A 13,722-nucleotide genomic window follows, 5' to 3' on the forward strand; every position below is an offset into this window, starting at 1 on the left:
ATTAATAACATACGATATGCAGACGATACAACACTATTAGCTGGTAGCATATCTGGACTTCAGAAATTAATCGACAAACTTACACATGTAAGTGAAACGTATGGACTTAAAATCAACACTAGGAAGACTAAATACATGGTAATAAGTCGAAATAACTTACGTAGCAACTTCAATTTAAAGATTAACAACTCCGAAATTGAAAATGTCAATACCTTTAAATATCTGGGAATCAATATAAACGACAAATGGAATATATCCAATGAAATAAAGTGCCGTATAGAGATGGCTAGAGACGCCTTCTATAAATACTACAAAGTACTAACGAGTCACGACATTGGTATCCAAACAAAACACAGATTTATAAAATGTTACGTGTGGTCTGTTCTTTTATATGGCGCAGAAACTTGGACGCTAAAAACAAGCGACATGAAAAGACTCGAATCCTTTGAGATGTGGATGATGAGATAAAAGTTCTAAAAATACGGTGGACAGACCGAATGAATAATAACGAAGTTCTTAGGAAAATGAATGCGAATAGGGAGCTAATAAGAACTATCAAAAACAGAAAAGTGTCATATCTGGGACACATCATGAGAAATAACAAATACAAAATACTCCAAAACATTATCAAAGGAGTGATTGAAAGAAGGCGAACCAGGGGCAGAAAAGAACTCTCCTGGCTGAAAATATCCAAACCTGGACCGGATTCCAAGACGAAAGAAGCCTTCTAAATGCTGCGAGAAATAGAGATCTTCAATTAATATGAAAAGTTCTAAAATATATATTCACTTTATCACTTAAAATTGTAAAAATATTGTATAATCGCATATATCCGAACATCGGATGTGCAAATAAAGAAGAATATAGCCAGTGTATCATTCTAGGATAAAAACCCCATTTTGAGCCTATAGCCCTTGTAGAAGTTGACCAACATCTGTGTGCTTTGGCAGCCCTTTCCATTTAAGTTTTCTATCTAGAATTATCCCCAGATATTTAACTGTTGGAGATATAGTTATTGTCTTATTCAGGAAAACTGGTTCCTCGACGGAGCCCAATTTCGTTTTCCTAGTGAAAAGACATATCTCGGTTTCTTCCGGGTTAACATTAAGACCTCTTGGTCTAGCCCAGTTGTAAGCTATATTTAGAGCCTCTTCGGCTCTCCTACAAAGTAGATTTGGATTTTTTCCCCTTAGAAGTAATATAACGTCGCCTGCATAACAGACTGGTTCAAATCCTTCCTTGGTTAAGGACCTTAGTAGACTATTTATGGTAGTGACCCACAGATGCGGCGATAAAATCCCCCCCTGTGGCGTTCCCTTCCCTACTTTGTCTCTGCTTGTTAAGTCATGTAGCGCATAGCTTATCCATCTGTTCCTTACCATGTCGTCTATCCAGTTCCTCAGCGTCCTGTCTACACGAAATTCGTCTACGGAATGGGATATTTCGAACATAATATACCTGTGGCCAGAGAAGGAGTGGTCATCTGAGACCCTCCAGTCATGTACCTCGTTTATTAGTTTTTCTGAACATATTGTTATATCTAGTACTTCCTCCCTAATTATGTTAACAAATGTAGGTTTATTTCCTTCGATAAGAGTTATTAGGTCGTTAGTATTCAAATAATCTAAAAGGGCTGGACCCCTTTTGTTAGTGTTAGTACTACCCCACGAAATGTGGTGTGAGTTAGCATCGCTACCAAGTATTACTTCGTTAGCTGTTTGCTTGATTTTCCTCACCAGCTGCTGCAATTCCGACGTAGGTGGTAATGTCGGGGAGTCGAAGGTAGGTATATAGACGCTAGGTATATATTTCCATTCCCTTGCTCCAATACAGTGGCGTCCGACGATGACAACTCTGGAAAGAAAAGAAAGCGTACAATTTTATGGACTATAATACAGGTCCTCGGGCGGGTACCTGTACTAGCGTAGAAAAGTTGATAATTTATATGGTTCAATCCAGAGACCTTGTTCTTCGCTGTCCTAGGTTTCTAGATTAGACCTATATGTATATTACCTTTGTTCATTTTCGGAAGCACTTTACTTAAGGCAAGTTTTGCAGCTTCGGTTACCTGATATCCTACATTTTGTAGCAACAAGTTACATAGGTTGCTAGGATAGGCTTACGGAAGTAGGGTTCGTCACATAACATTTATTTTTGTAGTGACTCAGAGTGAGCCGGTATGGTTTGAGATTCACATTTTTCTTCACAATGTTTAATAGCAAACTTATTCTAAGAGTGTAATTTTACGGTGGCTAGGCGAATCTTGCTCGTGGTTTAGGTTCGGGAATACGGACGACTCGTTGCATTACGGCTCTCCGGCTCGTGTTGGCGTGGGTATTTATGTCTGGATGACGTCGCCGTCTGATATGGGTTGGAGCTTCGTAGGTATCAACGACGCACTTCGGTGTTTCGTGTTCCGGTGAGCTTTTCTAGTCGTTGTTACTTTATGTATCGGTAGCTATAATCATCTTCCTTTGTCTGTATTCACTTCGACTCAAGAACTAGCGGAAATTTGGCGAATATTGATATATTATAATCGATGGTTACGTCGAATCAAAGACTCGCGGGAAAATTTAAGAAATTTTGATATATTATGCCAGAAATCGTTCGCACTTTTCACCCACTGTCTCACTATGTCAACCCAGGTCCTGCTGTACTCTAGCACCGCCTGTACCGCGGCTGTTAGTAACTAGTTTGTTCCGCACACTAATGTATCTCTTCTTTTTTATTGCATCGGTATTGCCTCCCAGGTTTTTTCCAATTATCTTCCCGCTACTCTCGGGTGGCGGGACCTTGTTTACAATAATTTTGCCCATTCGATGACACGTTTTTCGATTTACGGGGACTTATTTACAATGTGAATTATAGATCGATCCCAAGCTGTGTTTTGTTTTCAACCGTACCTTTAAATTCCCTCATCATAGCTGGCAATGGATCTTTTTGTTATCTAACTGGGTGATCTGACACTTTTCAGGTACTTTATTCCAATCGGCTGATTTATAAAATATCTTTAAGTCTATTTGACACAGATTTTACAAAATCGACCAACTGCTACGATCGTTTCGCTGGTGGTTTAATTCAGCTCATCAGGCATATTTAGATGTGGTGCTAGACAAATCCTATGTTTCTCATACTTTCATGTAAATGTGACTTATTATGTGGCTCCTGTCCATTTTTAAAACCGGTTGGCAAGGTAATCTTATCCTTTTGATACTCCTTTCGGAGCAGCTTCCCAATGGGGTTTCATCAACTCTAATGTTTACTCTCTGTGTTTCTTGTATTTCTGTCATGTTTCTTGCTCGCAACTCAAAGCCACTATCTCCGCTCGTCCCTATTACTAGCTTAATGTGAGGGTTGAAAGGCTTTCCGTTCAGATCCAGATCCGGTCTATCCTCCGAACCTATACTGCCAACTTTGAACATTGAACGTACTTTGAGACTTGTCAGGTTTTAACGGGACGGATACAGCTGTGTCAGTAGCCTGAAGCCATTTATGTTAGTTTCCAACCAAGCATATTCAGAATAATACAGAGGACAATCTAGTGTTCATCAATTCCAAATCGTAGTTCAGTGATGCCAAGTTTTTTCCTTGTCATTGTGCCATGATGCTTACCAAAATTATTATTCACAATTATCTACACTTGCATTTGTTTATTTGCTTCAACTTCGTTAATTATTTCATTATAAGACTTACCAATAGAAATAGTTATAATAAATTTTATTATTTCTATGTATCTCTGTTGATATGGTACCATTTCCTATTAAAACTCATACACATAATTGCAATTCCATGGGTTAAGAAGTCTCTTGACAACAACAGTAGCAGCAAAAAATGTGAAAGTTCTTTTACCTCTTTCACTATTTTCATTTCTTCATCTACTTCCACTTCCATCTTATAATGCATGCATACAATATTCATCTAATGTTCTTAGTTTGCTCGCACTCCAAATGATCTGAATGAGAAATTGAATACAGAACACACACAGCAGCAACCAACATCTATCTCATGCATATCCATCCAGGCGAAGCATTTCTCCATACATCTCTTCTCATCCGACACATGTCGGTCTCTGAAGTGAGTGAATGAATAATGGTGTCGGTTTCATTGTTTCACTTTACTTTCCGTGGGGAGGGCAAACAAATTTTATGGATCGTTGAGATATAGTTTTGCTAAATAAAATACAAAGCACGTCTAGTCGGTCGACTGCTCCAATTGCTGCACTGTTACCTACCACACTATTTATTTTAATTTTAAAAGAAGACAATAAATATCAAGAACAACAGGTGAATTAAGCTAAATACTCAAGTGTTTTGGTTGATAATTTGAAATGCTCAATGAATATTAAATTGTTGAAGAAGTTTTTTGTCGGGGTATATATTGGGTCAATAAAAGTAATTAGATTGGAGACATTCTAAATTCTTTGAAGTTGGTTTCCTTAAATGAGAATTGAATTTTAAAAATTAGAACTATTTAGAACTTTTCAGCCGTAGGTGGCACGTCAGTAGTACGTTTAGATTAACGAAAGATAGTTCAACTGGCAATTCCATTGTGTTTAAGTCAAATAAATTAACCTGATAAATATATAAAATCAATCTTGGTGCAGAATCAGACAGCAAATTTTCAAAATCGCCTTTCTTAATTGATTTCCCCGACAACTTCTTTGTTACTAGAATTAGTGATCTTCCCCTCTTAAACGAACTGTATTACTATCGAATGCATTTTTTGTTTTTGCTAATAAATCTTGTTAATTGATAACAATAATACATTTTATGGGCCAACAATATTACCCGTAAATAGATAACAGCCAAAAGATTGCCCTGATAGATATTACAAATACAAAGTGTTTAATAAATATCATTAATAAAATGTTCATTTTTATATTGTTTTTTTTTCTTTTGTTCTATTCATAATTAATTTAGTTTACTCTAAAGTGATTCATATTTATAGTAAATCCCCAACGTCAATTCCCCTTCCTATTGCCGTGGCTTCTTAACATGCAAATAGAAAGTTTTCGTTAGGGTTGACATAAAATTTGGCATTTCTTTCATTTGATTGAATGCCTCAACTTTGGCATTCGATTGATAGTCATAGGCGACCATGCGATTGACAGCCGTTAATAATTTCAGCAGTTCAGCACCTTGGCCGGAGAGAGCAGTAGTTTTGGCAGCTTGATTGAAAACATCGCAGACGGTTTGAATGAACCATGAACCGTTTTCAACATTACGGAAGGAATAGTATTCTGGAAAACAAAAGAAGGGACTTGGTTTTAATATGCAGAAATCTAAATTACAAGTATTTTCGACAAATAGGTCATTTATTTGAGAGATATGTCGTGAAACTGTCAACTTAACTATCACATTTTACTAAAACCTATTCGATGTACCTCTGACTTTATAGTACGTTTAAATACAACATGATTTAATATTAGGTCTGTACGATAGCTTTCCCAGTAATAACTACTCAGTATCTTCCAGCAACTTCTTTCAGTGAATTTTACTCTCTCAAGCAAGAAAAATTGCAGAAAGTTATCGATCAACAGGGATGTTTGATATCTATCGATAATTTGTGATAATTATTACGAAATGTTACTAAATGCTGTCTTTTTACACAAAAGTTCAGTAAGAGAGAGCGAAGTGAGAGAACAATTTGACAGTTGTTTGCTGAGAAATTGCTAAAAGTTGCTGAAAGAATTTTTCCCAGCAACATTTAGCAAGTTCGATCAGCTGTTTTTTAATCACCTGCTAATGGTCTGCTGATTAATGTTTATCTGATTTTTGTGGAAAAATACCTAAATAATTGGTCTGTTCCTTTAGTTTTGAAAATGGTAAAACCGGCAAAAGTTGTAAACTGCTCCCATATGAATTGTATGGTCTCAGAAGTAAAGGAACGCTTTTCGTGCAAAAAGTGGCAAAACTTGAAGATTCTTGCACGTAAAGGAACAGAGCTATTACGATTCAGCTATATTAAAATTTACTAAATGATGTCTTTTTACTTTTTTCTCTCTTACTCTCTGAAAAGAAGTAACTGAAAAAGTAAAAAGACACAACTATTCTAAAATATTTTATTTGTTTACATCGAACAGCTGATTAAAAGTCCAGCAAACATTTGTAAATTCTCAGTCACAGAACTGTCAAAAAATCTCTCTCAACTCCAACTCTTTTGCTGGACAATTCAGTAAAAAATTTTACACATTTTTCGGTTACTAATACATCCTCTGGATGTCAAATTTCAATTCCTTTGCGTGTACGTCAAATAAAACCTCATTTACCCGACAAAAGGTCTAATATCTGTAGCGTTTTACTTACTTTCAAATGTCGAATACATAACCAAAATATCCGCGGTATTTGGTATGGCATAGGTTATGGTTGGTGGTTTCACGGGTGTAACAGCATCCAGAGCCCGGGACATGGGTGCGAATTCTGTATAGGTAACAGCCTTTTCTAGGTTCTCTCCACGACAAGCCTTAATTGGTGGAAGAGAGGAAATTATTAAATTTATTTTTGAAGCATTTTGGTTTGTCGCAACTTACCTGTATAAAGAACAGTTTGGGTTTATTGATTAGCGATTTACAATTCTGACCTAAAAATGGATTCCACAAACGTTCCACCGGATAGGCCATATCACGAGCATATACCTTGCCTTCAAGGCCATGAGACATTACCACCACAACAAGACAATCATTTTGGCTGTGATCTTCCTGGGAAGCTAAAAGAAAAAAAAAATGCGATTAATGAAATAAATTTACAATTTTGATTTAAACTTGGTTCCTAATAAATTAACCAATTGAAGATAAAAGTCAAAATTCCTGCAAAATATTCATCTGAGAAAGAACGTCAGTTAATTCTTAAATTATACGGCAAGGATAACAAATTGTACATATAGATAAGGCAGATAAGTTACGCAGCAAATCTATCAGCGATCAATAGCGGGTCGCTTTAAATATAAGGGCCATATTCAGAACCAGGACGTCCTAGGGTTTTAAATAACGGAGATAAGCTAAAATAAATTCACCCAAAAAGAGGAGCAGTAATAGAAACGAGAGCAAAACACCAATTGCCAAACAGCAACAAAACGACGTTGTCTACCAAATTCAATGCAAAGGAGACATCAACAAAATCTTAATGGGCACAACGAAGAGATGATTAAAGCCGAATAATAATAAAGAAAAAAATCGATCTATGTTGCCCTTGCTCGTTTATTCTTCTATCAGACAAAGCGTTCCTTAACGCAAAAATATGGCAAAACTGGCAGCAATTTTTAAGAGAGTGAGACAGGATAGAGAGCACATATGTCTTTCTCTTCTACCACAGGCTACCAGCAAAATTTCTGCAGGTAAAAAATGGTAGAACTGATTTTTCGACTTTTGTTTGACGATTATTTCACAATGAAGAAGAAAATGGACGAAAAACAGAAGAAAAAGTCGAACTATGAAAAAACGAATGAAAATAAAAACAAACCCCTCTAAAGTTGACGAACCCCGCAAACGTTTTAGGGACCATTATCTGCGAATCTGCACCTGAAATGTTCGCACTCTTTATAGAGAAAGTGCAGGTTACGCATTGACAGATGTACTTGAAAAGTACAAGGCTGACATTACTACCATACAGGAAATACGATGGAACGGGAAAGGCGTCACAACAACACCTAAAAGTGACGCAATGTATTATAGCTGTCATGACACAAAGCATGAGTCTGGATGCGAATTTGTACTTAATCTGAAGTTAAAACATCTGGTCTCCAGCTTCACCCCAGTGAATGAAAGACTCGCTGCAATTCGATTAAAAGCAAAATTCTTCAACGTCAGCTTTATTTGCGCGCATGCTCTTACTGAAGACAAGGACAAACAGATTAAGAAACTTATGACCGTTTCTCTGCCCATGACATTAAAGTGATACTAGTCGATTTTAATGCCAAAATTGGAAATGAGAATATCTCCACAGTGAAACAACTGTCAATGGTATGAGGCTGATAGACTTTGCATCTGCAAAAAAACATGGTAGTTAGCAGCACCAGATTTAAACATCTCGACATCCATAAGGGCACCTGGCTGTCCCCAGATCAAAGAACAAAAAATCAAATTGATCACGTTGTGATAGATGGAGAACATGCATCGAGCGTGTTGGATGTACGATCGTTCCGAGGTGCAAACATAGACTCGGACCACTACCTTGTTGGAGCAAAGGTACGTACCAGATTAAACGTAGCAAACAAAGTGTGGACAGATACAACACGGAAGTTGGACATCGGTAAGCTGCAATCACAACAGATAGCCACAGCATATTCCACTCAACTGGCCCAACTGCTTAATCAAAGCACTCCTCGTCCCGATAACATATCAGGACAATGGCAAAACATTGCCCACTCCATGCAAACAGCCGCAAAATCAGTACTTGGATACCAGAGACCTCCATCAAGGAATCCATGGTACGACCAGGAGTGTCGTGCTGCTACCTAAGAGAAAAATGCGGCATATAGGGCTACTTTACAATCAGTACCAACGCGTAGCGCACGAGAGAGATATCGGGAGAAAAGGAGAGAGGAAAAGGAGAGAGATGGAAAAGCGGCAGTGTGAACAAATCGAGAAGTACAGGAGACAAAATGAAGTCCGAAAATTCTACCAAAGAGTGAAACATCAAACTGATGCCTTTGGAACTGGCACATCCTCCTGTAGAGACCAGCAAGGTAACTGGTAACTGTTACAGATAGTGTGCTCAGGACATGGAATGAGCATTTTTCCAAACTGTTGGTATCCAATAGCAAAGTAACCGATACCTTTATGAAGGTCGAAGGAGAATCTGCTAAAGTGGGTCTGGAGGTAAACGGCGAGAAGACCAATCTGATGGTGTCGCCGCGCACTGCGTCCATTGAGATCGGACCAACTGTTGAAGTTGGTTCCTACAATGTTGAGGTAGTAAAAGACTTCGTATACCTCGTCACCGCCGTAAACACAACAAACGACACCAGTTGTGAAATAAAAAGAAGAATTGTATTGGCCAACAGATGCTACATTGGCTTAAGTAATCACTTTAAAAACAAAGCCACAACTCGTCAAACAAAAATAACGCTTTACAAAACACTGATACTACCCATGCTGATGTATGGTAAAAACCAAAATGAAGTTGTCGCTAAAGGTAGAAACAATCAGCTCGTTGCTTTCTTTGCAAATGTCAAAAAATTATATGGGGGAAGGCCGGCGGAATTGCAAAGAGGCTCTCGCATTCCTTTATAATTTTACATTTGGAAAACAAGCAACGAGCTGATTCTGTTTCTACCTTTAAAAACGAATATTTTTCCGTGATCCAGATACATCTGGTTACAGGGTCATCAAATTCATGAATGAGTTCTCAAACGACTCCTGCCCATTGTGGTTACATGGTCATCAAATTCATGGATGAGTTCTCAAAGATTCTCCTGCGACTCGTTACTACTCTAGTGAGTTGCATCATGGTCATTAAATGCATGGAAATCACAATGAGTCCAGAGCTTGGTTGTACAGGATAGGGTACCACGGACTGAAATGGCCAAGAATGTTCAATGGACGTGTGGTCCACAATCACTACTAAACCACCCAACAGCATGAGTTTAGTTTTCTCAATAACAAAGGCCACGGTAAACGCAATTGGAAAATTAGGAACAATCTGTTCTTTGACATAAACATGAGATGGAGATTCTTTGACATGAATGGAGAAAATTACGCCGACAATGCCGAAAAACTGTTTGTTTTCAAGATGCAGCTAGTGGGGCCATCTACAACATCGCCCAACTAGAATGATGCTGGTGATGATGATCTCTCTAGAGTCACTTCTGATAGCCTACGCATGCTTCTGGTTGAAAAACAATTATGCCTATGATCGTGCAGATCGATTGGAAGCGGAAGAGTCGTTTCAGATAACATGGAGATCCTTCGGGTTCAGGAAGATCTAGGCATCATGCAAGAACCCTACGTTTACAAAAACGAAGTTGAGGATTGTGATAACAGCGGCTACAAGCTCAGATCGCATCTAATTGTTAAAAAATAGCAATGAGACCATAGAACAAAAAATTACAACAAAAGTTATGCTTAAGGTCGTGTAGATCAATCTGAAACACTCTAGAGTCGTTTCTGATAACCTGTGCATCCTTCTGATTGAGCAGAATCTAGATATTGGCATCATACGTTTACGAAACGAAGTAAAGGGTTTTGGTAACAAAGGGTTAGCCTACGTCAATTATTAAAAACACAATAAACGCTTCCTTACGTCCCCAGTTTAGCAAAGCGTTTTCGCCGTGGCAAGACTTGAACTGGAAAACTGTAAGCACTTCTTTATTGTTGTTGGTCATCGTAGGATTTTCACAGCTTTTGGAGCATTATGTCAAGTAGCATGTACGAAAAACATTATATCACTCTAAACAGGAGCACCTTCGGTCAACATTTAAAAATGATCCTCTAACAGATCTTATATTAAACTTAAAATACAATTTTGAACTTTTATTAAGGAGGTACCTGAAGGTGTTTTCCGATATTGACCTTCTTGAAACTTGATGTATATTTGGAAGACATTTTACGTACTCGTAGTGTAAAGTTTCGACCAAATCGGTTAACCAATTCGTAAGTTATTGTGCTCATCAGTCACTTTAGTTCTGCGGGGAGGTTTTTTTTTTAATTTAAGGTCATTATCTCACAAAGTGTGGACATCTCCCCGGGAAAACATTGTACCGTCGTAATAGTGATTGTGAGGTCAACATGTTACAAAAAAATTCAACACGAAACGAGACATGTCCTCAAGCTGCACTCTATGACTTTTTTTTTGTTTTGAACCTGTCATATCTAACAACATCGATGTTACGATGTCCTAAGTTTGGTTAAAATCGATTACCCCTTTCGAGAGTTATCGTCCGCATCATTTTAGCAAAACATTTTGAAATTTTGTGTGAGAGGTATCCGAAGGAGTGGACCGATATGGCCAATCTTCGAAACTTATAGTACGTTTATATATAACCGGATTTAACAAACCCACTTGGTTTTAAATGTCAATTCCATTACATATACGTCAAACAAATCCTCATAAAGAAGGTTAACCCAGCAAAAGGCTATAATATAAACATGGCCTTATCTATGTCTGGAAGGAATATTACAATGTGCGCAGGTTGGACCATATCGATTAATCCCTTTCACAGCTATCGTAGGAACCACTTTTGGTTAACTAAAGTATAGTATACATTGACAAGCAAAACTGGCAATCATCGAGGTCCATTTCGTAAATATCAAAGCCTAACTGAAAAATGTCTTTTGTAATCTCTAAATAATACCGTATATATACTATTTCAAACGTTTTTAGCTTAAAGTACGTTGACAGTCAGTTTTGAATGATAGTGTGTACTCCCCTTTATATTGGCCCACAGAATTTGTTGGTCTATAGTGGACCGATGTGTTGAGGAACAACTTCCAGAAGTTTATTTCTTAATCCCTTCAGAATGTGTTGAAATTAAAAAAAAAACACTTTTTCCAACAATATTATCATCTAAACATATGTTTTGAGGTGACAAGTTGGCGTTCTTTCGCTACCCATGCCGCCGAGTCAACAAGTAGTTAGACCAGCAAAAAATCAGTATCGGCAGATAAGAACCCCCTCTTGGTGCCTTAAAAATGGCTTTGTTTTCAAACAACACAATTATGAGTGTACCAACGAACCCACCGAGCAGCTACTGCGATAAGGTGAAATGTTTGAATCTACTGGTAAAATATTCCTATCAATCGATAAACTTTTTTCGCGCACACACACCAACAAAAGAGAGCAAGCAAGGGTTTTGTTTTTGCATTACAAAATACAAATTAATACACAAAATAAAAGAGAAGGTTTCGAAAAATATTATTAATCATCATAGTCATCAGACTGTTTGCTACTTACTTGCTTTTAATTTTTCACTAACTTCAGCAAAGGTCAAATCATCATAGACCCGGACATCAAAACCAAAATTCAACAGGGTCGCCTTAATATCATCGCGATCCTTTTCGGTACCTGCTCGCTGCTTTTGCCCCTTGACATCTTTGTGATTGAAAATTAAAGCTATACCAATATGGGGATTATCTGTTCGATATTCATCCTCATCGGTGGGTATGGAGACTATAACTTTCTTCTCGAACTCATGGTGTAAATCGTCGTTGTTATATTGAGAATTGTTGTTGTTGGTGTTATTACCACTGCAACTTGTTGCATCGGCTTTGTCATGTTTCTTTTTGTTGGATTTTCCGAATACTGAAAAATCGGATTCGTCCATTTCGTTGCCCAGTTACAATAATACTAAATTGGGTTGACTCGCGGGGTGTTATGATATTTGTTTGTTAGAGACTTCTTCGAAAAACTCTTTAGAACTGTGTGTGTCTTTTATGCGTGTGATTGTTTATAATGTTATCTTATCTCAGGGGCGTTCGATGTTGTTGTTGTTATTTTTTCGTCTTCTAAACCCTGGAATTTTGCTGTTGAATCTAATATTCGCTCAAAACATTTTAGAGATTCGAAGAGAATTTTTGTTTGTTTTATAACACTGAAAAAAATTTGAATTGGGAAAATATTTAAAATATTAAACCTGAGGAGTTGTGTGAAATAGTTGTTGATGATGCTTCCAGTCTAAGTTTTTAGACGTTTAAATATCATAAAGAGTGGGCCTAATTATTCCACGAAGAGACCAGACAGACAATAAACACTGTCAAAACACAAACAAAAACGTGTTCTATGACATTAGTGAGATCAACGTTAAAATCCTACTCCCGCCTGGCGTGAATGGAGAAGACGACAACAATGACGTCAAAAAGCAGCTTGACAATATGCAGCTAGAGGGGCCATCCACATCATCGCCTAACAAAAATTATGCTTAAAGTCGTGTAGATCTATCTGAAGTACTCTAGAGTCACTTCGGTGGATGCTTATGGTTTAGGAAGTTCTAGACATGGGTATCCTACAAGAATCCTACGTTTAGGAAAACGAAGTAATGGGTTTGGATAAAAGACTATACAAGACCATATATGTGAAGGATAACTGTAAGCCTAGATCGCGTCTAATTGTTAAAAATTCCATAAATGCTTTGTTATGTCCTCAGTTTGACAAAGCGGACTTCACCGTGGCAAGAGAGAAACTGAATACCGTTTTTCAGTTCCACTCCTTATTATTATCATAAAATCAGGAAACATTGACTTGTCCACAAAAATATTATATCGCTATAAACAGGACCAAAAGGAGTACCTACCGAAAAATTTCAAAACCATCTTCGGATACCCTTTAAACAGCACTTAAGCGAAAATGATGAATTTTGTGAGGAAGGTACCGGGTAAAGTTGTCCGATCAATCTTCGAACTTGATTTAAGTTTGAGAGAAATATTACGATGCGCAAAGGTAGGGTCGATGTCAGTACTCCTTTCGTGCCGATTTTTGTTGGCAAAAGTAGGATTTTTTTGAAGCTCTTGGACTATTCTGTCAGAGCGAATGAACTTGCCCATGTAAAACATTGTATCGCTAAAAACTTCAAATACCGAATTCGTTAGTAAATATTCTCATCAGTTATTTTAGTTGGTGTCGGTAAGGTTTTAGAGCTTTTTGGACAATTGTCTCAGGGAGAATGGACTTGTCATTGTAATCAGCAGCACAAGGGCTATCTTTTTAAAAAGTTCAAAATGATTCTCGAATAGTATTTAAGCTTCACTTAATTAAACTTTGTCAACTTTTGTAGGGGAGGTACCCGAAGGAG

The 13,722-nt window shown here is 37.5% G+C and overlaps 2 protein-coding genes across 4 annotated transcripts in view; one reads left to right on the forward strand and one right to left on the reverse strand.

Annotated features, from left to right (window-relative positions):
- LOC141399288 (uncharacterized) overlaps positions 1-13,722 on the forward strand; it is a 164,188-nt gene that overhangs the window by 130,133 nt on the left and 20,333 nt on the right. The gene's annotated exons all lie outside the window — the stretch shown is intronic.
- Decay (Death executioner caspase related to Apopain/Yama) overlaps positions 4,823-13,722 on the reverse strand; it is a 60,917-nt gene continuing 52,017 nt past the window's right edge. For all 3 annotated transcript variants that reach the window (XM_073977776.1, XM_073977774.1, XM_073977775.1), the window contains exons 2-5: positions 11,889-12,525; positions 6,530-6,705; positions 6,306-6,462; positions 4,823-5,239 (exon numbers count right to left, since the gene is read on the reverse strand). In XM_073977776.1, coding sequence (XP_073833877.1) covers positions 4,974-5,239; positions 6,306-6,462; positions 6,530-6,705; positions 11,889-12,258 — 969 coding nt within the window. In that variant the 5' untranslated portion in view covers positions 12,259-12,525 and the 3' untranslated portion in view covers positions 4,823-4,973. The remainder of the gene's footprint in view (positions 5,240-6,305; positions 6,463-6,529; positions 6,706-11,888; positions 12,526-13,722) is intronic.

This window comes from Musca autumnalis, unplaced genomic scaffold, assembly GCF_047663935.1.
Source record: "Musca autumnalis isolate F117 unplaced genomic scaffold, ASM4766393v1 scaffold_3, whole genome shotgun sequence".
Classification (NCBI taxonomy): domain Eukaryota; kingdom Metazoa; phylum Arthropoda; class Insecta; order Diptera; family Muscidae; genus Musca; species Musca autumnalis.